The sequence below is a fragment of the Numida meleagris genome, chromosome 26 (genome assembly GCF_002078875.1).
Source record: "Numida meleagris isolate 19003 breed g44 Domestic line chromosome 26, NumMel1.0, whole genome shotgun sequence".
Taxonomy (NCBI): domain Eukaryota; kingdom Metazoa; phylum Chordata; class Aves; order Galliformes; family Numididae; genus Numida; species Numida meleagris.
This window is the reverse complement of record NC_034434.1, coordinates 4,239,113-4,265,399: the sequence shown is the minus strand read 5'-3', so window position 1 is coordinate 4,265,399 and position 26,287 is coordinate 4,239,113. Positions and strand designations below refer to the sequence as shown.

Below are 26,287 nucleotides of genomic sequence, written 5' to 3'. Positions count from 1 at the left end.
CGGCACTGCACGAAGCCCCGCCCACGCGATGACGTCACCGAGGTCCTCGTGCGCCGCGGAGCGGTCTCGGGGCGTCGTCCCGCGCTGCGCCGCTCTGCGGGGTCCTGGCAGGTGGGATGTCCCTTCCCCTGGGAGAGTCCGGCCGCCTGCTCTTGGGCTGGGCACTGTGTAAGTGAGCACGGGTGAGCGGCGGCAGGAGATAGGCGGGGAAGCGTCGTACCCTGCTTGGAAGGGCAGGAAGCACGCAGCTCACACGACTCGTGCAGGCCGATCCCTGCTGGCGGGGGCTTTGCACCGGCACTCGTGGTGCGTTCCACGTGGTCCTTACTGACCCAACCTGTTCGACCTGCGGGGATCAGGCGCTGGCTCGGGTTTGGTTCTTACACTGCGTTTCCAAACGCCAGCACTGGAGGCACAGCCATAGAGTGGGAGCGCAGAGCTTCATCAGTGCGCTCTGCAGGAGCAGTGCTGGGCTCCCCGGTGCTGCTGGGTGTGGACAGGGCAGGGGCTGTGCTGGGCTGCGGGCGGTGCCCACTGCCCCCCCTCGGGTAGCGGTGTGAGCCCGCAGCACATTGCAGCATTCATCTGGACAGCAGAAATGGTGAATGAGAGAATCTTCTGTTCTCTCCTCCCATCAGCATCCTTCGTCTTGACTTTATTTTGGCCTTGGTAAGGCCCTGACAAGATGAATGTTTGAAGCAATTTGTTCCAGCGAAGTGACTCAGGGTGGGCGCGGCTCTGTCTGTCCTGGCACTGCTCAGTGCAGTGTGGGCTGGAACCTCAGCACTGGGAGGATGAAAGCTGCTGCTTCGAGGCCTCGCTCCCAGGGCGCTGCGGGACGGGGCTGGGTGGGAGGAAGGCCGGGGGTGGGCGGTGACACAACCACCCGTCAGCTCCTGGTGTGGGAGGCGGTGGTCTGACAAATCCCGTGTCGTAGGGAAAGGGCTCGAGAGGCTCTGAAGCAAACTGCTGGTGACTGCTGTGTGACGACCTCCGGTGCTGCTCTGAGGGTCCACCCCAGCGCGCTTCACTCCAGCGCTGGAGATTTGTGCTACAGTCACAGGTTGGAAATAGCAGGAAAAAGGCCACCGGGCGCTGAGCGCTGGTGGCGAGCAGAGGAGGCAGGACGAGCAGGGCGGGGAAGCGAGCTCGGGGCCCGGTCGGGTGCCGGGGGGTGGCGGCGCGGCCGCGGCCCCGTGCTCGGGACTGACGTCAGCGCCGTGTCTGCGCGGCCCCGCGCGGTCCCGATGAGGGGTTCACGGCCGAGCGCGGGGGGCGGTGGCGGGGGGCGGAACTACGACTCCCACAAGGCCGCGCGGGCGCGCCCCACCGGCGGCGACCAATGGGCGAGCGGGCGCCGCTCAGGCAACGCACACGTGGCGGCGGCGGCAGCCAATGAGCGGCGGCGGCGCCCGTAGGCCGATGGGCCGGGGAGGCAGCGCCGCGCCGCAGCGAACAAAAGGCGGCGGCAGCGGCAGGGGCTGCCGGGCGGCTTCAGCGCAGCGCGGCTGAGCGGGTGCAGGTGAGTGGCGGCGGGCGGAGCCCCGCGCCTCGGAGGGGGCTGCCCCGGGGTTCTTCCTGGCGGGCGCTCGGACCTCGGGGGGCGCCCGGGGCTGAGCCTTGGCCGTTAGCGGGGAGCGCGTGCCCGGCCTGGGCGGGGATGTCCGCCCGTCCCCGGGAGGAGCCGGCAGCGCTGGGCCCGGCCGCCCCGCTAGCCCCGCGCGGCGGTACCGCGGGGCCGGGGGAGCCGCAGCCCCGCTCCCGCTCTGACCTTGAGGCCGCCGCGGGGTTCGCCCTCGGCAGAGAGAGACGGGAGGGCCGTGGTGCCGCGCTGTGCCGGGCACGGGCTGCTGGGGGCGGGCACGGCGCCGGTTTTTAACGGGAGCCGGGAGAACGGGCTTCTGTCCGTGCCCTGAGCTTTGTCGCTGCTTGTGGAGACGCCCCAGGCCCGAGAGCACCGCCGTTTGTGCCTCTTCCAGAGCGAAGATCCCTTTTCGCGGCTGGAAGGCAGCCCTCCTCCCCCTGCCTGGGGTTCTCGTTCCATTCTTGGCCTCGTGTCGGCAGCGGGGTGAACTGCCCGGCTCTGCCCTGCGCTCCAGGAGTGGCTCTGACAGCACCAGGAGCTGCGCGTGGCCGCTTTCCAGCTCTTCTGTGTGCTACCTGCACACAGCTGCTGTTTATCTTGCTGCTTTGGAAGTTCTCTTCCTTTTGCACAGGGCTCACATTTCCCTCTGAAGCACAATTGCTGTCTGGCAGAGCATCCGGCAACTGAGAAGTTGCGTGCATTCTCAGTACATTGTCTGTAGATCTCTGCAGCTGCTTAGTTTCCCTAACTGCGCTTGGAACTTGGGATATCACGCTCCTAATGCTGTTATCTGCTGTTATCTCTGTTTTCTGCACCAGGCTTCAGTGTGAGCATGCAGCAAGTGTGTGTGCCCTGCTGTCCTTCTGCCGCAGCTTCCCCTTGGCGGGGATGCAGTGAGGACAGCCACAACCCTGAGTCCTGCCCAGAACTGCTGCCCATTTCCCCAGTGAGATGGGGAACAAACTTGCACAGAACCTCACAGTGCTTCAGGTTAAGTTGGTTTTTAAAGGCAGAACTCCATATATCCATTTCTGGCACCAGACGTGTACCAGCGCATCTGGAGCCGCTCTTCCCCTCTCCATTCACTTGACTTAAATCAGTTCGTAGTCTGCTATTTTCTTGGCTACGCTTTAATTTTTGAAGGCTCAAGGTCTGTAGGGATCGCGCTCAGCACCTTAGCGAGTGATAGCAGCTTGCATCACAGCAGCCCGGTGCCAGGAGTTTCACAATGAGCAGCACTGAGGCTTCTTGACCCGTGAAATTGGCTGGCTGCTGTGGGGCCTCTCCTCTGGAGCCCCTGTGCCATCTGATGAAAGCGTGTTTGGCAGGTGGATGCTGACGTAACGGCTCATGCTGCTGTGGGCAGGAAATATTGGCTGAATCTTGAGCTGTGTTAATAAATGACCTGGGACGAAGGGGACGATGTTGCTTTAAACAAGCCTGTGTGGCTTAAAATTCTCAGGAGGAGAGAGGATGAAATCTTCACTGGAGTGGGTGGAATTGCGTTTCTCCCTGTGGAAGAGTAATCCGGGTATGACTGGAGTTGAGTGACTTGGATCCAAGCAAAATCCATGCACACGAGCCCTTTCTGTATGCCTGAGAACTGGAGAAGCTCATTGAGCTACAGCTCTGAGACCACAAAGGGCTTAAGGGAATAAATGCGCCCTTTTTTTATATTTCTTTTTTTTTTTTTCCTCCTGCAGAGCAGGCTGTGCTCACCCTTCATCTGCTCTGTTTGGCATTCAAAGAGACCTTACACTGATTCTGTTGCCAACAGTGCCTTTTCTTGTTTCCCCATCTTTTTTCGTCTCCTCTCTGGTTTTTACTGCATTTTACCTTCAACTAGTCCCAGCTGTACTGGGGCACATGTTTCAGTTGTCACAGGAAACACAACAACATCCAGCTTTGTAATCTTTGTCTAGCTTACCATTATCACACTGAGTATCTTTTCTTTCCTGAGTGCACTCAAGAAACTTTAGAGCATAACTTTTTTTTTGCATGATTGACAGATTATGTCCTGAGGGCATAGCTACTTCTGAGACCCTGAATATGTGATCCAGTCCATTTCTTTTACTTGCTCCAGACGTGCTAGCAAGGGCTGAAAACCAGCACTCATTTACGTCATTGGCTGTGGATGATTTTTTAGAAAGGACTTGTTGCAGAGAAACTGTTTGTTTTAGAGCCTCGGTAAACGAACACACATCATTTGTGGAAATCACTCACACGTCCCCAGCTTACTCTTACAGTGATCTTCTTGTCAAACCATGACCAGGTATGTGATGTTGGCTCAGCAGAGCTGCAAGGTTTGAGACCTGAAGTCATAAGAAGACTGCAGTTCAGACTTAATGAATGACTCATGAACAGAGCAGTATCTTGGGAGTGAATCAGTAGAAGAGAACATGATGCTATAGTTAGTATTTGGTATAGGAAAAGGGACCTTCTGATCTTCCACCCTGCCCTGTTACCCTCCAGAGGTGCATCCATTACTCTTGTTGGCATCAGTCAGGGCTGCGGGTGCTCGGTGTGCTGCAGTAACTCCCTCCAGGACAGATGGGAGCCCTGCCTCACTGGGGGAACCGCAGGGGTTCTGTTCCTCGGCTCCCTGCTGGTCAGCAGTCAGAATTCTGCTTGGTGTTTGCAGAACAGCTGCAACTGGTAATGAAGTCTGCTCTGGTTGATGAAGGGCCTGCACATGCACAAATGGATCGGAATTGCTGATGCCCTATAGGACCTTTATCTGCTGGTCTTTTAGCTTAACAGTTCAGCAGGCTGAAGCGATTGTTTCACCGTCTGTCCCATGAGATAGGCTGAGTTGGAGCAGTGGAAAAACTGCGTGAGGGATGAGATTAAAGACTTGCTAATGCATTGGGAAGTGTAAAGCACGGGCAGAACAGCCTCTTTCCTACTGTTCTGTTGCCATGGGGCAGCCAGCATGACACACATGGATTTTGTCATACTCATCTGTTCCTATTCAATAGTCCTCTAGGTTTTCTCTTTTTAGTAAGACCTAGATCACTGGGTTTGGTCCTCTACCATTGCAGACCATTACATCTTGGTCATTGGCATAGATAATGCCAGCTTTTGATTGCTTTAATTTCTAATATGAACTGAAGATCTGCAGTATTATTCAAGGGCTCTATGTCACCTTGAAGAAATGCAAAATACATAGGTTTGGGTTTTTTTCCTTAAGTTAAAATAAAATGGCAAACATCTCTTAATCTGTATGCTTCTACTGCAGTGAAATGTGCTGCTTTTTCTCTGGGACTGGTCTTTATCATGCTGTACTGATGGCAGTTGATGGATTTGTAAGAGCTTTGAAAGGAAGCGTATTCCTGCCAGGCAAAATAAATAGCTGCAGGTAACTGGGGAGAGGGATTTGCTCCCAGAAATAACACTGCTTCAAAGTGAAAATTGTAATCAAGAGTTTTGAGCACTGTGGTACAGGTAACTTAGTGTAATGCGTGTGCAGCTGTGAAGGCAAAGGTAGCAGAATGCTGTTTGAGGGAACGGAATGTTTGTGCATGTGTGCAGAATAAGGTGTGTTTTTTACAGCTCTGCCACTTAACAGCCCAGCATACAGCTGCTTTTATAGCTTTGGACAGTCTTTTTTGGTAGCTAGCTTTTACAGCTTGATTACACAGTTGGCCAAGCCTTTGGTCAATGTTCTTCTGGTGCACAGATGGTCCCGTTTAATTAAGAAAAAAGCTGTCTCAGAATAATAAGGTGAAATTGATCCATTATTAACAAAGGGTAGCTGTGAACCAGCTCTGCAACGAGCCTGAGATGCTTCTTAGTTGGATGCAGCAAGCTCTTGTTTGTTTCTAGTGGTTAAACTGTTAGATCTCTTGCAGAATCTTTTATCTTTTTGATAAAGATTCAGCAAATCTGCTTATGCTTTAATATTCAGTGCAATTGCAGCACAGCTCACGCTTTGCAGTTCTGTGGCATTTGCAGAGCAAAGATGGGCAAAAAAATGTACTTGGCAATGGATAGGATTTTGTATAGCAAATACCTAGCTGCTCTTTAAGCAGAGAAGCCATGTCTGCAGGCCATTGAACACACAGGTTATCTGCCAGCTCCTTGATGTGGCTGGCCATTTCTGTTTGCATGTTACAGACTGTTTCTCCTTGGGACTGCTGCATGTTTTGCTTCTGGTACAGCATTAGACTTTGCTCCCTTTTCTTCCATTCAGAATTCCTGTCCTTTGAGAAAGCCGTGGCAGAGAAACACTTGTCCACCGTCAGCGTCCATGCTTGGCTTATGGCCAGAATTGGGGCATCTGCTTTGTGACAGCACAGGCACTTAGTTGATCTTCAGTGACTTCTTCAGCTACTTTGCTTTTTTTGGAATTTTAGAAGCTTTCCATTTCTGTGGTTGTGCCTTTCTGCCTTGCAGCTCTCCCAGGAGCCATCCTGAGTGTGCTTCTGTATCTCCTGCCACAGGGCTGTGCATGGGGAATGGTGACAAAATCTCCCATCGCTCATAATTCAGCACAAGCCACTGCTCCAGCCTCTCTGTCAGCAGTGACCCCTTGGCAGAAGTGAAAGCTCTGCCTTGTGACAAGGCTCAGACAGAAGGTCTGACACATGCAGACAAGTTCACTGGGATGAAACATTTTTTAAAACAATTTTTTTTACATCAGTTAAAAACGAATCCCCCTGACATACAAGACTTTGCATCTAAGAAAACTAAATGATTTCTGATCCCAAGGCTGTAATTAAACTGCTCTCAGGGCACCTAGGGCTCAAAATAAAAAACAAAAAGTTATGTGAACACATTCTGTTTTGGGGTTTTGATAATACTGACCTTGATTAGTGGTCTGCCTGCAGTCAGGCTCAGGCTGGAAATCTGGCATGCCATAAGAAAAGAAGGAAGGAAGGTTTTCTATTCTGTTTCCTTGTCATTATAAATCCCACAACAAACCTGGGGTGCCACTGGGATGAGTAGTTTTACCTGAGTGCTCCCACAGATGTGAAGGGATGCTCATATTAGGGTAAAGGTGTGAAGCTTGCTGCAGCAAGCTGCAAGGATTGCACCAAAGCTGGACAGAAATAGCATTTGGGGCAGTTAAATGGAAAAAGGTGCTAAGCAAAGCAGGGTAGTTCTTGCTTGATCAGGTGAGTTTTTAGCCTTACTGAGAATGGTGAGATGCAGCCCTGCCTCTACATTTGCTTTCTATTAGCACTCAGCCAGGTAGCTGGGAGGTACGTGACAACTGCGCTCTCCTAATGGCTTCTCTGACAGATTGCTTCTCAATCCAGACTAGGCAGCCATGTCAGCCAAAGCCATCTCTGAGCAGACGGGGAAGGAGTTCTTGTACAAGTACATCTGCACCTCTTCTGCCATCCAGAACCGCTTCAAGTATGCCCGTGTCACCCCGGACACCGACTGGGCACGGCTCACCCAGGACCACCCCTGGCTGCTGAGCGAGGTAAGGGCAGTGCTATGCCATCCTGGGGGCTGAGCCTGGGACCTTGGCCCACCATGGCAGGGCTCAATGTGTAAGCTGGGATCAGAGCTGTGTGCTCAGGACCTTCCTGAAGGGCTGATCATAGCTGCTGCCCTGCAGTGCTTGCAACACTGATGAAGAAACACACCTGGCTTTGAGGCTGTTGTATCACCTTCAAGAGGGCCCTGCAAGCTAGGGATAAGCCTATTACCTGGGAACAGCCTTCCGTAGGTATCTGATAAAGAAGCACTATCAGTTGAGTAAAATGTGCGTGACATGGGACCCAGCCAGTCTCACATGAGGAAGATGGAATGACTGCAGAAGCTGTCACTGTGAGCAGCTGATGGTGTGCTTGTGCTTGGCATCCCACGTCTCCGGTGGTTTCTCCTTGTGAGCCTCTGCTCAGGGAGCAATGTTAATTTCATGGTGCATCTTACAAAGAGTTTTTGGAATGGACAGAAGACTGGGTGCTACTGAGTGTGAAGCTTTCCAGAAAGGAAGTAGCTAAACACCCTCCTAACAGTTACATTGAAAGAGTTAGCTAAGTTCACAAACAAAACCACACCAAAGCACTACCATCAAAAACCTAGAACAAATGGTCAACCCAGTCTCTGCTGATGCACAGTCCTCTGAGGAGAAACAAGGCAGCTCTTCTCAAAGTGCAGAGATGGGAGGAAAAGAAAGGCAGGCGTGTCGTACCAGGAGATGCATTTGCTTAACAACTGTAACGCATTAGGCACAGAACAAGGGACTGAAGGAACACTGCAAGGACATTTGCTGCATAAAACTTAGTAAATTTTTCGCTTTGCCATCTGCAGAGAATCACTCAACCAAAATCACTTTCTAATTATTCTTTCTTTAATCCCTCTTGCACAATGCTGCAGCGTTTAGTGGTGAAGCCAGATCAGCTGATCAAGCGGCGTGGGAAGCTGGGGCTGGTTGGAATTAACCTCACACTGGATCAGGTGAAGGTTTGGCTCAAGCAGCGTTTGGGCCAAGAAACCACGGTGAGTGACATTCGGCAACAAGAAGTCTGCAGGTATTTCTCTAGCTTACAGGGGCTGGAAAGGTGTGTTTTGCTGACGCCAAAACAAATAAGGAATCGTTGCCTGTGTGAACCTCCTCCTGGTAAATAACCACTGTTAATGACGTACCATGGTAACTTCGTGCCCCTTCCACCATCCCCTGTGTAGGGCCAGCGTAGCAGGAGTTCAGCAGGAATCAGCACAGCTTTGAAAATCCATTGCACTGGGAAATCAGTAGTTGATAGCTCGAATGCTGTGTCTAGTTGGCATAGCTGCTTTGCTTTAATACTTAAGGTGGTTTTAACAAGACAAGTACAAAAGCTGTCATAAAATTGTCTGTCCTCTTATTGTAGCCAGACAGTGTTCTGGTTGATGACTGGGTGTTACTTCAAGTCCTTTTTTAGCTTGGTGCTGTCTTGTAATATTTATTATCCTGAGAATGCTACCACAATGCTAATGATAAAGAAATGCCTGCCATCCCAGCTGCTACGTTTCAGGAGTTCTGCTGCTTCAAGGAAACCGGTGCCTTGCCCTGCCGTGATTGATTTGCTGCTGGCTCCAGCATCAGGCTGAGCAGCTGAGCCAGTGAGACTTGCCTGAAGGCCATTACGAAACAGCAGGCAACTGCATCTGGTGCACCTCCCATCAGAAAAACGGCTGGTGTTGAAATAGCTGTTTAGCACCATGCAACAATTGTATCTAAAGGGAAGGCTGTGCCAAGGGGCTGTGACCAGTGATGTTGGTTCCTGAAGCAATGTCCTCAGGAGCAGTGGTACCTACCGCAGCCATTGTTCCTTGTGCCAGGACACTTTGGTTTTGGATGGCAGGAAAGCACCTCTGCAGGTTCCTGGGACCCTGCTGTAGGGAAGAGCGTGGTTTCCCTGGAAACACGGTGGAAAGGTGCTTGGAAGGAATTAATTTAGGGTAGTGTTAATTCTTTAAGCTTGCCTTGTGTATCATAAAAATGGATATTGGACAAGTATTTATTAGTGTCTGCCTTGTTTTCTGTCCACAGATCGCTAATGCAAAGGGAATCCTGAAGAATTTTCTGATTGAACCCTTCGTCCCTCACAAACAGGTTGGCATACCAATTAAGTATTAGCAGTACTTCTCAATCTTTTCTGACTGGCATGTGGCTTAGATGGTTTGATATAGTGGTGAAATCAGGAGCTTGGGAGTGGGTTATGAAGCTGGCAGTGATGCGTGTTGTCAGAGCTGCATGCTGGTGCAGCATTAGTCCCTGCAAAGAGTCATCAATAACCACGGTTGCTCTTACTCTGCTGGGAGGAAGTTACAGATCACAGCAGGGGGATCTATTTGGAAGGGAGAAGGCAGCTCACTGCTCCTTGAATCTGGTACTCCCATCTCACTTGATGTGGGATGTCTCCATTTGCGCTGGTGAAATCTTTGTTCTATGCCATGGTTTTTGAGAGGAGTATAATTACCTTAGCTGTAGGTGCTTTCACTGCACCAGGAAAGGATCTTGACGTATACATCAGTTGTGTAAGATGGAGTTTTTCTCCAGAAACAGAAAATCATCTCCCTGGACGAAGCTTTCTGGGAGGTGTCTGGGCAGTGCTGTTGCTCCTTGGAAGGCTCAGTGGTGTGCTCAGTTTCCTTTCCTGGTGCTGATACAAGCACCTCTTCTTCAAGGTGCTTACTGGGTATGATTGGTAATGGTTGTGCCTGGGCTTGTGGTGCAGGAGGAAGAGTTCTATGTCTGCATATATGCTGCCCGGGAGGGAGACTATGTCCTCTTCTACCACGAAGGAGGTGTGGATGTGGGAGATGTTGATGCCAAAGCTCAGAAGCTGCTTGTGGCAGTGGACGAAAAGCTCAGTGAGTCGGATGTGAAGAAGCATCTCCTGCAGCACGCACCAGCAAATAAAAAGGAGTAAGTACAGATCAGGTGCCCAGTTTCTGTGCCTGCTCTGGGCACAGCCAGCTGCCCAGGAGCTCATCTTCATTTTAATGCAATGTCCATTCGCAGTGCTTCCTCCCAAAACTTGCTCTCCTACCCTTCTTGCAGCTCTCAGGAATTTTCTATGCATTCTAAACCCAAGTTCTTTGACCTTAGCTGAGCCTCTTGTGAAACTGAGAATGAGTGTTCCCGGTGCTTCGAGCCTTCATTTGACAGGAGCACTTCTCAATCTGCTGAAGTTTTGACCTCTGAGGAGGTGAAGATTCACGCTGAATTTTGATCCTTGTGCCAGTGTAGAAGTCTGTCTCTAATACAGTTTGCTGCAGTCTCTTCTCTGTCTCAGCAATGAAGCTTACTTCTGACAAGGATGCGTATCTGTCAGTAAGAGACAAGGAGGCACTTCTGTCTCAGGAAGATTAAACAGACTGAGCATCTACATGACAGTTGCTCACAAACATGTTCTCAGCAGAGTTTGGTGGAGTGTAATGAGTGTGAGTCATCAAGGTCTGTCTTCCCTTGAGTCATCATCCAGGATTCTTCCAGAGAAGATGAATGAGAGTGAAATAAATTGATATGAAGTAGATTTGAGGCTAATGCAGATAAAGCACAGCAGGCTGTACTTTATATTTGGCTGTTTTAATGAATTTTATTATTTTTTTGCAGCATCCTGGCTAGCTTCATCTGTGGCCTGTTCAATCTTTATGAAGATCTGTATTTCACATACCTCGAGATCAATCCATTAGGTAACCAGTGCTTTTGGGAGCCTACGTGTAGGACTTCCTAATCATCTGTACTAAAATATTGAAACGTGTAGATTCTCTATTGTGTGTAGTTCACGACAGTGGCATATGCAAAACAAGTACAGAAGTGGTTGTGACTTGTCTTGGAGCTATGAATGAATGAATACGGAACACGAACAGCTTGGAGGCAGTGTTCTCTGTTATCTAATTTCCTGGTGCAAACAGTACATTACCTTGAAAGGGTTGGGAAGTAGAAGTGAAGCATATGAAAACTGCTCCGTGTAAAACAGCACCTGAGCTAGATCACTGTGATCGCAAGTTCATTATTAAGTGAACTCTCCAGGTTTATTAAATAGATTTAAATGATTGATGTGGAGAAAGGAGAACGAAAGGGGCCTAGTTTTTAGTGATATCTGGTATCAGATCTTATGAGCAAATCGGTAATGTGTCCCTCTGTACAGAACACAGGTAATCCTGTTAATTTTTTTTTTCAAATGCAGTAGTGACTGGTGATGGTGTCTACATCCTTGATTTGGCTGCGAAGATTGATGCAACTGCTGACTACATCTGCAAAGTGAAATGGGGGGATGTGGAGTTTCCCCCTCCCTTCGGCAGGGAAGCCTACCCAGAGGCAAGTGACAACCTGCTCTGCCCAAAATCCCTCTCTTGTGGACTACAAGATTAACTCTTCATTGTTTGCATGTCCATAGCAGTGAAGCTTCCCTCTCTTGTAGGGTTTTGCTGCTGTGTTTGAAGTATCTTAGTCTTCCCACTCAGAACTGTCAGGGTTTGTACTGCCAGTTGCATAAACACTGCTTCATACGTAGCTTCTCAGCAGCTTTAATGACTGTTGGAACTAGAGCTCTCTCCTTAATTGTTCTGTTACTTATTTCAGGTTCTGCTAGCCCCCAAAATGATCTGTCCCTGATTTTTTTTCATTTCATTAATTATAATTATGCATCAGTTGGAAAAGGCTTTTGTAACACGGCCAAGAAATCCATTTAGCTATTTCTCTCCATGTAGCCTGCTGGATGCCAATACTTAACTCAATTTGCTCTTAAATAGATTAGTTCAGTTTTTGTCTCTCTGAATCATCCCTCTGCAAGTCACCGTGAAGGTTACTGTGTCGGTGTCTTTGAGAATTTTAATGAACTCCCAATAAAGTGCTTCACAACAGGCAAGCACCCTGTGATACAAGAACACCACGTTGAGCCTAATTACAGCTCTCTTGGTGATTACATCCTTAGCTGCAGCACAGCCAGAGAGAATGTATCCTTGGGTGTGCTATTTGTTTTTGTTTTAAACTTCCTCTGCTCTCGGTCTGCAGACAAGGTCAGAGCAAAAGTTGTGTTTGCAATCCTACTCTTCCTTCAGCTCTCACAAAGAGATGTGACAGCTCTGCATGCCCAGAAGTTGGGCCTAGCACCACTAGCACTGTGGCTTAAAAAACAGTATGCAGGTATTAGCCAAAGAAAGCCAGAAAGACATTTGAATAATGTATGCTGCTGTATCTACAGGAAGCCTACATTGCTGATCTGGATGCAAAGAGTGGAGCCAGCTTGAAACTCACTATTCTCAACCCTAAAGGCAGAATCTGGACCATGGTGGCTGGTGGTGGAGCCTCTGTGGTTTACAGGTAACGTACCCGAGGTTGGGGTGCAGGGGGTTTTGTGAAGGAAATAAGCCTCTGGAGAGGAGACTCTTTGCCATGCCATGACTGTTCAGGACCTATTTGGAATGAAGATGCATTGCAGGTTTCTTCCTAGGATGTGGAATGCAGTGTCATTTAGAAGCAATAATTTAACTCTGGGTGGTTGAATTAAGCTTTCTCTTCCACCTGGAAAGAAACAGACTGGCTGAAGGCTCTTAATGTTCATATGCTTGCTGTGGTAGTTCCCATCACATGTAGGATGTATAACGAGATTAATCATGACTGGCACCAAGAGAACAGCTTTGTTCTCAGTGGATAGCATGACCTCCCGAAGTCTTGCTTTCCCAGGAATTTGGAATGTTTTAAGGCCTTTGTAGTGACACAAAAATTACAACTAATCTCTTTAATTTTTTCTTTAATAGTGACACTATTTGTGACCTGGGGGGTGTGAATGAACTGGCTAACTATGGTGAATACTCAGGAGCCCCAAGTGAGCAACAGACCTATGACTATGCCAAGACTATCCTCTCCCTCATGACACGGGAGAAACACCCTGAAGGTAAGAAAGTCACTGGGACTGTAGAAACTGTAACAAACTAGCCAGGATGTACAGCTCAAAGCATACAGGAGGAAAACTAAACAAATCTGGACGGTTGCTATGCTTAGAGCACCTTAGAGTCTTAACATACTTCTGCCTTCTGAGTCAAATAGTGGTGGATTTCTTTTAGCTCTTGCTTCCAGGATATGGTTTGTATTTTTCCACATAGCAAAGAGCACAAATGCAATTGAAGAGATTCTTATCAGAAAGCTTCTTACCTGATGCAAAACTTATCTTCAAGGCTCTGTTAAACGCAACCTGCTGCAGACTATTAATTAGTCTGAACCACAGCATTGTTTTACTTTGTCCTATGCTACTTCATGGTCTTACAGTAGGTACACTGTGTTCTTGACATGTTCTTAATGCTGTTTTATTTATGCTTGTTTTTTCTCTTAGGCAAAATCCTGATCATTGGAGGCAGCATTGCTAACTTCACTAACGTAGCAGCCACTTTTAAGGTGAGTGGCTATTTAGAAGTACTGGCAAATGCCCACAGTTAGCAACCCCAAACCGTTCTGTCCGGGTCATGCTGTGCTGATGCTGACTGTGCATCTCCTGCAGGAGTTCTTGAGATGATGAGGAGGACAGTGTTAACCCAGCTCACCTGTCCTTTGTTTCTTTCTCAGGGCATTGTTAGAGCAATTAAGGATTACCAAGGCCCCCTGAAAGAGCATGAGGTGAGGATCTTTGTGCGGAGAGGAGGCCCAAACTACCAGGAAGGATTGCGTGTCATGGGGGAAGTTGGTAAGGACCATCCATTTCCTTCAGTGTTGTTCTCATCTCTTCTTTCTTCCACCTGCTTTGTATGGAGCCTTTTTGAGGTTAAATACTTTGCTCTGGCAGATGCTGGTTCCTTTTCCTCTGCCCAAAGCTGACTGTTCTTATATGCATGTGCAGGGAAGACCACTGGGATCCCCATCCACGTCTTTGGCACAGAGACTCACATGACTGCGATTGTGGGGATGGCACTTGGCCATCGACCAATCCCCAACCAACCGCCTACTGCAGCCCACACTGCCAACTTCCTCCTCAATGCCAGCGGCAGCCCATCGGTGAGCTCCTCCACCCCCTCTGTGAAAGGGAACGCTTGTCAGGAGCCTCCTGAATGCAGCTTCCTCTGTCTGAATGGGTTAGAAACAGATTTTTAGCCACTGTCGCTTTGCGCAGCTAAAAGTTCAAGGGGAAAAAAATACTAGTGACTGCCTGCATGATTTTCCAAGAGGGGCTCTTTGATATTCGCTTCACTTGTGCAAAAAAAAGTGAGCCTTCAAAAACAAGAACATGACTCCTGTACCTACTGGGAACTTGGTCATTTAGGAGTTTTCACTCTTGACTCAAATATTTCAATCTCAAAATCGTTTTTCTTTGGAGGGTAGCTTAGTGAAAGAGACCATCTCCTGTTAAATGCCCCAGAAATTGATGTTGGGAAGCCTTGTCTGGCGTGCTGTCCTTCACTGACTTGGCTTCTGAATCTTTCAGACGCCAGCACCAAGCAGAACAGCTTCTTTCTCTGAGTCCAAACCTGATGATATTGCTCCAGCCAAGAAGGCAAAGCCGACAGCACCTCTTGGTAAGTCCAGAAATGGTTGCTAGCAGTTCAGTTCCGCTCCAAAAGAGCGTGTGGGCTTCACTAAAGCCTTTTCTGGATATAAACAGAAGTAATTTTGCAGTACCTGTCTGCCTTTTTAAGTGCTTTTAGAATGTTGTCCTTTGCTGTGCAACTAGCTCATACACAAGGTGAGTCAAAGCTACCTTGATCTGCAGTGATGTTCTTTTCAAGTGAACACTGCCACTTCAGAACTGTAGCTTTACCACATCCCCTTACATGAGGCCAGCAGACAGCAGCATGGAGTCTCTGCTGTGGCTGATGAACTGAGGTCTGTTTTCCATTTAGGTATCTGTGGGGTGTTAACGTGGAACAGTGTGGGTATTCACAGAGTCCTTGGTACATGTTGCAGGTTTCTGGATGAACCATCTACAAACAGCGCTGAAAACCATTCAGTTCAGTAGGAGCAGTGACGTAGTAATCAAACATTTAGGATCTGAGGTTCCTCCATGTGTGTGGTGGTGGGATTTCTTTGCTTTTTTTTTTTGGTTGTTAGTTTTTGTTCTTAAGTTTGTAGGAGGCTTCTTTAGCATGGTGACATGCTTGAGCTTTGGGGGCCTTTTGGTTGTACTTGTTGGAAGCCTTACTGGGTAAATGCATACTGTATAGGAGGAACACAGCAGAACTGGGTAGGGACAGAATGTGAAACTCTGCTGCTGCTCCCCTGAATGTGAGGAGATAGAGATCTCACTTGCAGCAGTACAACATGATGACAGGGGGATTTGGATCTGACTCCAGTGAAACACAACACTGAAATAGAAATACTGCTCTCTTAATCACGGTGCACAAATTTTCTGCATGAACAGTGCTTTGAAAATGTGAGCTGTGGAGCTTGCAGTGTGGAGGATACTTGATCTGGAGAGAAAGTACAGTGGAGAGTGCTTCAGTCTACTTATGGGGATTTTCGTGTGCGTTTTCTAACAAAAGCAAAACCCAAAAGCCTTGAGAGCTGTGGGGAGGAGGGAAACTACAGCAAGCACTCTGTCACAGGCGCCCCTGTGGGGTGACAGCAGCCAACTGTGTCATATCATTCCATGAGTGATTCTCTCTTTAACAGATTCAGTCCCAGCTCCAAGACCTGGTACAGGTAGGACATGTGTGACTACCTGAGTGTGTCTGGCCTTGCTGGCAGCTGACTTTTCAGTTTTTGTTGCTGTTTTTTCTCTCCAAAATTTTGCAGTGTTGTCTAGTCCTTCCCTTCCCTCCTGCCAGCGTATTTAGCTAGCACTGAATTTCAGTTGTTTTTGAAGTGCAGATCACATGCTCCTTTGCACAAAAAATGTGTTACTTCCTGGGGATGGAGGGACAGGTTTCAAAGTTTCTTTTCTTTACCTTCCCTCCACTCCCGTAACCACTGGGAGAAAAGCAGCCCTAGCACACTGTGAAAAGCTACCTTCACTTCCAGAAAGGCCTCACTAAATATTCCTCATTACTAACACTTCATTTTAAAGGGAAACATAATAGAGTAGATGCCCTGCTTATGAGCCTTGAAGGGCACAGAAAAGCCAATGAATGAAGTCAATGTTCTTGTTGCCTTATCGGTTCAACAAGACATTAAAGCTTGTGCCCAATGAAATTACGGGATCCTTAAGCACTAGCTCAGCGCTAGATGAGAATAAACTTCTGAATCAGTCAAAGTGAAGTTTCAAGTTATTTTCCCTACCATAAGAGTGAAGACAGCAGAAGGAGACTCATCCTTTGTATCATTTTGGACAAACAATATCACCTTTTGCAGCCTGTCTTTTTCTATGGATACTGATATTATTCCTTGCAGTCACCTGCAAGATGATAAATTGAAAGGGTTTTTGTAGGGTAGGCAGCTTCCTAGGTACAAGTCACATAGCAGTGCATCTATACTATGAATGTGTTGTGTTGGAGAAAATAGTGACTGATGTATTGCTAATGCTGGGAGAATACTATCTTATTTATTCCCTCACGCTGACTACCTTTGATTCAAAGCCTAAAAGAAATCAGCTATAGACTGACTGAGATCAGCAGCTGGATCAGATCAGATGTTAGTGTTTTAAAATGAACTCTGTATGGAGCCCAAGGGAGGAACTCAACATCTTGCTGTGACAAGTGGTGTAAATGTACTTGAAGCAAATAACTCATCTTCACTAGCTGAATTGCTGCCTTTCCTGTGACTCTGTCCCTAAAAGCCAAAGTTCTGGGCTATATATAAATTCCTAGAGCCATCAGGTTTGTATTGGATTCTGATATCAGAAAACTGAAAACAAAAGCTGAGTAGTGTAGCGCTCCTTTGCTCTGTTTCTTTCATTTCCTGCATTTTGCTTTTTGTTTCCTACCATCATACTGTGGCACCCTGACAAATGCAGGAGGCAAATGTCCCATGGTTCTCACAGATCAGATTTCATATGCAATGAAATAAAAAGTTCCCTTCCTCTTCAGCTTTGCAGAATCCATCTGGGAGGGGTTTGAGGAGGAGGCAGCTCTCGCTTCACATCTCTCCTGTCTTACACCAGCTCCCACCCTGTGATTATGCACTTCTCCATTTTGTGAAACCCAAAACTTGGCTGCTGTGTTCAGAATCCTGGGAAGGGGAGGATGCTGCTTCATCTGCAGCTTCTTCCTTAATTTGGGCAGTGTGGCTACTACATCCTGCAGCTCAGCTGTTGGATTTAGTATGGAGGGAGGGGGAATATGCTTATCTGGGAGGCTTTCCGCAGGCATTTAGCAAAGTTGCATCTTTTGTTTTGCACAGATATAAATTCGGGGTGTGTTGTTTTCTCTTTCTGAGCAGGTAAAGCTACAACCCTGTTCAGCCGTCACACCAAAGCTATCATCTGGGGAATGCAGACACGAGCTGTGCAAGGAATGCTGGACTTCGATTATGTCTGCTCCCGGGATGAGCCTTCTGTAGCTGCCATGGTTTATCCATTCACGTAAGCAACCTTTAACAATGTTATTTTTCTAACTGCATCCCTCAGATACTTCTCTTAGCTTTCTCCTCCCCCAGTCTCTGTTCTTTAGTGTAGTTCTGCCCTAGCTCTCATTGCTGCTTTTACACTTTCTCTTATGCCCCCCTCCACCATCAGGTTGGCTTTGCAGACTGCTTCCTGCTTTCCTCAACCACTGATTTCAGGCTGCTCAGAGTTATGCTATGCAGCTATCATTAAGCTGTTTCAGGTCCCACATCATGCTCTTTCCAAGGGTGTCCAAGTTCTGCTCCTTCATTCCAAAATGAGGAAGGTATTGCTAGTTAAACTTAATTGTAGCAGCTGACTAGCTTAGCAGAGGCACTAAGGAAACATACAGCCTCTTCCACTTATCCACTGTTTGCTGCATACTTGTCTGACACCTTGATTTGTACCTGCCTCAGCTGGTGTTTTTTGCCTCCAAATATTAGCCAGAATCAGACCAGCTTTGCTAATCAGGCTAAGGTCATCTGTCACGTAGCCACACCAAATTATTTAAATAAATAAATCCTGTTTCTCTGGTTCTGACTCTTTCCTGTGTTAGTTGCAGTTTCTTAGCAGGCAGGAAGTGTGAGGTCCTTCACGAGAACTCCATCCCACTGGGGTATTTACCCTCTTTGGCTTTATCCCCACACCTAGTGGGTTTAGAAGTTAATGTTTCAAATTGACCTCAGGAGGACCCTCCATGGCTGCTGAGACAGGATGCTGTTCTGTTGCCCCTCGTGTGAGGGGTGGGGAAGGTCTTCCTGTTGAACAGAGCAAGTAGTGAACAGAAAAGGAGCAGCTGACTTGGCCTGCTGCTGGGACAGTGAGATGAGGGCACAAGGGGAAAGAGGCTTGTTTTAATTTCTGTGGTATTTACAGATATCCGGGATAGCTGACCTCTAATCAACCTCCATCCTGCAGAGAACTTTGCCTCTCTTGTCCATTAAGTACCTTGTGCTGTTGGTCTGCAGCTCTGATGATAATTGCAGCTCTGCAATACCTTCTCAACAAGTGCAAACCTCAGGGTACTGAAATTAACTGCAGGCATAGCTACTTCTGTAGATGAGTAGCAACCCGTTGCAGTCACTCAATGAGGAGAAAGCCATAGGGATAAAAAGTTTAAGGCTATCTATTAATCATCTGTGTCTGCTTGACCTTCTGGAGCAAGCCAAGCTGGCAAAACCTGAAATGTTCTGTTACAAATGTAACAGTGTGGAAATGGCCAGTATCTCTGGACTCCTAAAGGACTGAGTAGTATAGACTTCAACCAGTCCCAGTTAGCCTACCACACATAGCAGGCAACACCTAGAAACTTTCCTAGATGCCTCTCCTTCAGCATGTAGAGAGCAGGGTGGGTAGTCTCACTGTAGTGGAATTGACTGGCCCTCACATAGCTGTGCTGGCTGTTTGCCACAGATACTGGTTTCCTGTTTTCCCCTAGTCCAGTATTTGTTCCAGTCCAGTAACGCAGCTTTGCATGCATCTCATTCATTACTCTTTCTGTGCCTCATTCTGTCTTCCAGCTTGGAGTAGAATTAAGGCTCTGGTAACTTCACTGTGGGAGAGCTTATTCATCTTGCTGGATGCCTCTGTCCCCATTAGCCCGTCTCCTTCCATACGCTGCTCTGTTCTATACTCTGAAGAACCTTCTGCTGTTAGTATGGTCCCTTCCCACATATATTCACTTGCTAGTGAGTGTCTCACAGTCAGTCTTGGTGTCTGAGAACTGGGGTTTGTAAACTCCTCTCTATCTGCATGCATTGTATCCCTTTGTTTTTCTGGAAGCCTTAAAAGTCAGGGCTTTTTCATCTTCCCCTTCCTAGTGGTGACCACAGGCAGAAGTTCTATTGGGGCCACAAAGAAATCTTGATCCCAGTCTACAAGAACATGTCTGATGCTATGAGGAAGCACCCAGAGGTGGATGTTCTCATCAACTTTGCATCTCTGCGCTCTGCTTATGACAGCACTGTTGAAACAATGAATTATCCACAGGTGAGTGAGGGATCCAGAAGAAACTCAAGAAAGAAGGAAGATCACTTAAGCAGTGTACTGGTGCTTCTGGTACAGGGTACCAGTGTTTCTTAAACCACGATGGTATAAGCAAATCATCTTGGTCTCCCAACTTCCAAATAAATACCTCAGTCCTAACTCCTTGTGAACTCTGAGGAGGATGCTGGAGTTGTATAGCAAATCCTAATGCTGGGCTTGCAGATTATAAGAGGAACTCAGCACCTCTGTGTCTGAGAGTGATTACTTTTGGTTAAAATACAGTGCTACTCCCTAACCTGCAAGGGGGAGAAAACTATCTAAACCATGCACTGAGACTGCTGAGAGGACCACAGTAGATTGTGGATCCATGCCCTGGGCTTTCCTGTATAATAACTGCCCAGTGGCCTGCAGAATTTGTTTGGGGTGCTGATGGCTCTCTTTATCTTGATGCAGATCCGCACCATTGCCATTATTGCTGAGGGCATTCCAGAGGCACTGACACGCAAGCTGATCAAAGCAGCTGATAAAAAAGGAGTCACTATCATTGGGCCTGCAACTGTAAGAACTGATGACCTTCCTCCTCTTGTCCATCCTGTCTTAATCTTCACCTCTTTTTCCTCTGAGGGACGAAGTATATCCTACCATCCATCTTGTCTGTAGCCATACAAAGTGTGTGTCAGTTGACCACTTCAAGGTCACGTTACCATCTTCCACTGTCTGTATAAACACTGACACAAGGCCATTTTACAGAAATGTTCTTAAGTTTCATGTCTGTTTTAAAGGGCTTTACATCTTTCTGTAATTTTCCTGTAGGTTGGTGGGATCAAACCAGGTTGCTTCAAAATAGGCAACACAGGAGGCATGCTTGATAATATCTTAGCATCAAAACTGTACCGTCCTGGCAGCGTGGCTTATGTTTCAAGGTCTGGAGGAATGTCTAATGAGCTCAACAACATAATTTCCAGAACCACTGATGGGGTCTATGAAGGGGTGGCCATTGGAGGAGACAGGTAGGAGTCTAACAAAGAAACCATTTCTTAAGTCAGTCAACAGAAGAAGCTTCTTGAATTGTCAGTTATGTGGGAGTAAAGGGCAGGCTGGCTGTGAACTTCGCTTCTTTCAGGAAAATTTATGAAACAAATTAAACTTCGATTATTCTTCTTCGTTTTCTACCCAGATATCCTGGTTCGACTTTTATGGATCATGTCTTGCGTTATCAGGATACTCCAGGAGTGAAAATGATTGTAGTACTTGGAGAGGTGAGTGGGACCATTCCTCTGCTATCTGAGAACAATGCTTCCAGAACTGAGTAGTTGGGTTTGACCTAGCAGCAAGGAATACATAATAATAAATAACAGCTACAATTAAGTGGCAGCTGTTCATACTGTTATTAGAAATCTGAAGTCTTATTTCATGCTGCTTTAATCAGAAGAAATCAAATGTATTCACCACAGTCTCACTCGCTTTAAAATAGACTTTGTTCCGAGACTGAAGGCATTATTCAGTGCAAAAAGCACCAAAGAGATGTGTTTCCATGTGCATTTCAGAGCTGGTTTCTACAAAAGTGCAAAGCTTTTGAATGAGCTCAACTCTCTTTTTCCCTACAGATTGGAGGCACGGAAGAGTACAAGATCTGTAGGGGTATTAAAGAAGGCCGTATCACCAAGCCAGTGGTGTGCTGGTGTATTGGTACCTGTGCCACCATGTTCTCTTCAGAGGTATGCACAAAAGTGGGGGCATATTTGTTTATCTCAGGAGGAGGAAAAAGCCAGCTCCTCCCACCTAAGCCAGAGCAACTTAGCATGCAGGAGTTGAGTATCAACAATAAAAGATTTTTGTGCTTCTTTAGCTTGCCACTGGAGGTTTCCGAAGAATTCAACATTTTCATAAATACATCTCAAAGATCCTAGAGCAGCCAGCTAGTTGCAGTTGCAGCCAAGAGTTTTGTTAGGCCAAGTAAGAAGGCAGATTGTGCAGTCACTGGTATTCCTGTGACCAGTTTCCTATTCAGTTATGTACAGTTCTGCAGGTAAGCAACTTGCATTCCTCACTGACATCACTTCTGTTGTTTGTAGGTGCAGTTTGGCCATGCAGGAGCTTGTGCCAACCAGGCTTCTGAAACTGCTGTTGCAAAGAATCAAGCCTTGAAAGAAGCTGGTGTGTTTGTTCCGCGGAGTTTTGATGAGCTGGGAGAGGTCATTCAGTAAGTTGCTTGAGCAGGGAATGAAAACTACTAGGGCACTGACTTTAAACTGATAAGGAATCTAGTCCTGCGTAGTACTTCTGTTCATTCTGGGTTCTCGAGGTCTAGACTAAGACTATTTCACTTGTCACTCAAAAGGACTTGACTTAACGAAAGGATTCTCCCCCTAGGTCTGTCTATCAGGATCTTGTGGCGAAAAGAGTGATTGAGCCAGCTGAGGAAGTTCCTCCTCCAACTGTGCCAATGGATTATTCCTGGGCAAGGGTGAGCATGCTACTTCACTTGATTCTTGGTTCCACAGGCACCAGACAGGATGCTGGTATAATTCTGGACACTTAAAATGATAATGGTGTTGGCTCGGGATTACACCTTGGGCTTTACAGTGTTGTCAGTGAGCACACTGGCTGCACTGGTTCTAGGTTGTGGAACCTGCCCTGAACAGAAGTTTAAGCCTCCTGCTGCTCCTTGTTTCTGAAGAGGATTGCTTAAGGTCCCATCTTTATGCTGTGATTCTAGGAGCTGGGTCTGATCCGCAAGCCGGCTTCCTTTATGACAAGCATCTGTGATGAGAGAGGTCAGGAACTGATTTATGCCGGCATGCCAATCACTGAAGTCTTCAAAGAAGAGATGGGAATTGGAGGGGTCCTGGGCCTGCTCTGGTTTCAAAGGAGGTGAGGCAGCTTTTGTGAAAGCCCAGAACCCTTAGTCTGAACTTTTACTTGTGCCTGAAACTCTATTAACGAAAGTGAACCCAAGATTTTTTTGTGAATACAGACCCATTAGAAATGCCATCACTGCATCTTCTCCTTTGAGACCACGTCAGCATCTTTAGGCTTCATACAGTCTGTTCTGTCTTTGGGATGAAGATTTCCACTAGTTCCACTAGTCTTGTTTCATGTTCTTTGATTACTGGCTTATTGTAGTTGCCGTTTCAACCCTGGAGAGTGTGAAGAGTCTGTAGATGTTTGCTAGCCAGCCTTCAGGGAACCTTCTGAGTGACAAGTTCTTGCTGCCCTCACCTGATCATGCTGTTGTTGGAGGCACTCTTGCTACAAGCTGGAATCTGTAGCTCAACAGAAGTGCAGCCCAGTATTACTCAGGGTGCCACTCATGGGGACCCTGGAGCTCCCTGATCAGTTAAATGAGTCTACACAGGCTCAGCTTGTGAAAGTGACCCTCAGTCCTGAGCTAAATAGCTCCTGTGGAAAGAGAATAAATTCTACTGATCTCTGAAAAGACAGGTACTAGGATGCAGTGATGGATACTGTGATCCCACTGCTCCCTCTGTCTTAAAATGGATGTTACTGTCCAGTCTGATACTGAGTGTCTCGTTATTCTGTTTTCTTTATGACTTCAATCTCTCTCTTGCTCAGGTTGCCAAAGTATGCCTGCCAATTCATTGAGATGTGTTTGATGGTAACAGCAGATCACGGGCCTGCTGTATCTGGAGCCCACAACACTATTGTCTGTGCAAGAGCTGGAAAAGATCTTGTTTCAAGTCTCACTTCAGGCCTCCTTACAATAGTAAGTACTGAAGATTCAATTTTGCTGCACGCTACTCAGTCCTAGTTTTACCACTGGTAAGCTAGGATTTGGAACAGCTGCAGAGCCATGGCCTAGCTCGTGTCTGTTCATCCATAGTTTGAATTTCTGTTAAATTCTGTGCTAAATAGCTAATGAAAGTGAAAATTTACTGGAAGAAGCCTACTGTTCAGCTCATCTGTTCTAGGTTTGAAATCTAGTCCATTTTTCTATGACCAAGACTATCTTGTGTCTCATGTTTGAGTCTAGAAATATTCTGTAGAAGCCAAACTGCTGTCAAAATTGTCCCTATATGGTTGCCTAATCTACTCTAGGACTGACAAGTAATGACTCAGACTGTGCTTCCCTTCCTTCTGCTGTCTCTCGTGGAGATGCTGTGGCTCTGTATTGATGCTTTATTGAGTTATGAAACACTTTGTCCAAGGTGCCTGCCCAACTTTAATTTCATGATTGCCACATGGACAGACGTGGAGGACGGGGAAGATAATCCTGTGCTTGTTTTGTACTTCTGCTCGTGGACTTCTTTGCTGTAATTCTCTTTGTGTACTGAACCCAGGGTGACCGGTTTGGTGGAGCGCTGGATGCTGCAGCTAAAATGTTCAGCAAAGCTTTTGACAGTGGGATTATCCCTATGGAGTTTGTGAATAAGATGAAGAAAGAAGGGAAACTGATCATGGGCATTGGACACAGAGTCAAATCAGTAAGAAAACGGCATTATTAGTACATATTGGAGGTGTGTTTTTATTCTTGTGTATGTGTTCTGGTTTTGTTTATAAAAATGGGGAGGAAGTAAAGGCAAGAAAACCAGCAACTTCCAGAGGCAGCGTTTGGCAGAATTCTCAGGACTTATAAACTCTAAAACTATAAATAGTAAATCTTATGGTAAGCATCTGTGTAGATGCATCACTGACTGTGTTTTTGACTTGTAGATAAATAACCCAGACATGAGAGTTCAGATTCTCAAAGACTACGTGAAGCAGCATTTCCCTGCCACCCCGCTGTTGGATTATGCACTCGAAGTAGAAAAAATTACAACTTCCAAGGTGAAATGTGCTAGAATTTATCTTGTCACAAGCACTTTTTCATACGGGGGGAGGAGTGACCAGGGGTTAATAATATATTTTAACAGCAGAGCTTAATAAATTGTTGAAGGGCAGCTACGGTTTAATAAGGCTGAAGACATTTGGACACTAGGAAAACACTCAACAGACCAAAATCTGTTATCAGAGTTGCCTGCTGTAGTCTGGAAGTGCAGATTCCTGTGGCTAGAGGCATTCACACAACATGAGGGTTGGTGGTAGATAATCTCTGTGGATTAAATTAAATGCATCCCTGCTTGGGGGTTGTTTTTCCATCATTCACATTAAGCACAGCTGTTGCTCACAGGCAGCCGGCCTTCTGTATCACTTGGTGTGCACGTCCACAACTGTGGCAACCTTCAAATTGCTCCCGAGTATGGAAATTACCAGGTGAACATCACTTGCCATTGTTGACATCTTTATCTCTGCATTTCCTTCAGAAACCAAATCTTATCCTGAATGTAGATGGCTTTATTGGAGTTGCCTTTGTTGATGTACTCAGGAATTGTGGCTCTTTCACACGGTAAGTATGTTTCTCTTGGATCGTGGTCATATAATAAACAGTAGGAGCCACACCAGCTCGTGTGGGGCCAGGGTTTCAAAACAGACACTGAGTAGTTGTTTTTTTTCTTCCAGGGAAGAAGCTGATGAATATATTGATATAGGAGCTCTTAATGGCATCTTTGTACTAGGCAGGAGTATGGGATTCATTGGTAAGTATGCTGTGTTTCTGCCACTTCCATCCTACAGGGACATGCCCTGTTGCCATGAACAGGGGTCCAGTCTGTGAAATACAAGTTGTAGGAATCCAGAAATCAAAGTTGTTTCAAGGCAAAGTAAGACTGGGAGGAGACTCGGAAATGCTGTAACAAAGATTCTTTCCTTTTAGGACACTACCTAGACCAGAAGAGATTGAAGCAAGGTCTGTACCGTCACCCGTGGGATGACATATCCTATGTTTTACCAGAGCACATGACTATGTGATACTGCCTCAGAACGTTACTTCAAGGAGTTGGAAGCCTGCACAGAGGACAGCCACAAATGGGACTTTGATGTATAAAGGCCATTGGTACAGACATTGAGCTGCCTAGTTAAACTGTGCAAAGCAACTGTTTTGTAAGAATAGAAACTTAATCAAAAACCAAAACTTGTGATGTTCCATGTTACCTGCTGTATTTAATACTGTTTCTCACCCTTTTATTTTTTTCTACTCTAGTTTTATTTTTGTTTCCAGGAAAGATTTTAAGGATTCTGGAGGGGGGAAGTTTTGCTCATGGAGTTGTACTGAACTTTCTCTGATAGAGGGGGAAGTACCCATCATTCCCATAAGCTATGATTTGGGGGTTGTGGACTGTTTAGTGTGGGGTTTGGGGGGATGTTATTCAATTTGTTTACTGTGTGTTCATAGGTCTAATCATATCCTGAATAGTGGGACCACTGCTGGTGTATAACCTATGTTACTCAAACTTCGGTGTCGTAATTTAAAGTTGTACCATATACTGCTGTTAAAACTGTGAAACTAAATGTATTCCAGTGCCTGTATTTATGCAAACAATTCCTCATTTACTCCTCAGCTGCTGGTATATGGAATGTCAGTCCCATGTTATCTGCAGATGCAAAAATAATCTCAGTACTAACTTCAGCATCCTCTTTGTGTATTGTAACCAACCTCAAATAAATGACACACTACTCCCTTACCTGGCCTGTGGTTCCTGAGCCCTGCTGCCTTCTCAAAGCCGCTCTAATGCGTGGCCCAACGCGATCACAGCCCTGTGCGGAGCTGTTACTGCTCTGCAGGTGTGTGAGTTGAGTGAAAGGAATAAAAAAACACTTCTGCTTGTCTTATGGTGTTCCACCATGAGCCAAGAGCTGAAACTTTGCAAATGAGAAAATAAAGAGTAGAAGAGTGTGTGTGAGGGGATAGCACGACACAACGGTTAAGGGGCTGTATCATGATGTGTGAGCACGGAGTTTCCCC

The 26,287-nt window shown here is 46.8% G+C and overlaps 1 protein-coding gene across 5 annotated transcripts; it reads left to right on the top strand.

Annotated features, from left to right (window-relative positions):
- Positions 55-26,006, top strand: ACLY (ATP citrate lyase). 5 transcript variants are annotated; one of them, XM_021377809.1, is made up of 29 exons: positions 55-168; positions 6,847-7,016; positions 7,919-8,041; positions 9,075-9,137; positions 9,763-9,953; positions 10,644-10,723; positions 11,221-11,351; positions 12,238-12,356; positions 12,794-12,930; positions 13,366-13,427; positions 13,596-13,713; positions 13,867-14,021; positions 14,449-14,539; positions 15,633-15,662; positions 17,337-17,478; positions 19,320-19,488; positions 19,939-20,043; positions 20,299-20,495; positions 20,663-20,744; positions 21,093-21,203; positions 21,561-21,688; positions 21,859-21,952; positions 22,205-22,359; positions 23,062-23,212; positions 23,787-23,930; positions 24,160-24,273; positions 24,750-24,832; positions 24,946-25,022; positions 25,199-26,006. In XM_021377809.1, the coding sequence occupies exons 2-29, from the start codon at positions 6,858-6,860 to the stop codon at positions 25,291-25,293; spliced, it is 3,306 nt and encodes a 1,101-aa protein (XP_021233484.1). In that variant the 5' UTR covers positions 55-168; positions 6,847-6,857; the 3' UTR covers positions 25,294-26,006. The 5 variants fall into 5 exon arrangements, with proteins under 5 accessions (XP_021233484.1, XP_021233485.1, XP_021233482.1 ...); XM_021377810.1 differs by lacking the exon at positions 55-168 and adding an exon at positions 928-1,063; XM_021377807.1 differs by lacking the exon at positions 55-168 and adding an exon at positions 1,372-1,522.

Excerpts from the sequence above, each read along its gene's own strand:
- ACLY (XM_021377809.1), top strand. The coding sequence starts at position 6,858 with ATGTCAGCCAAAGCCATCTCTGAGCAGACGGGGAAGGAGTTCTTGTAC. Across the intron at positions 9,138-9,762 it reads CCTTCGTCCCTCACAAACAG|GAGGAAGAGTTCTATGTCTG; the intron begins GTTGGCATACCA and ends CTTGTGGTGCAG. Across the intron at positions 20,044-20,298 it reads CTATCATTGGGCCTGCAACT|GTTGGTGGGATCAAACCAGG; the intron begins GTAAGAACTGAT and ends ATTTTCCTGTAG.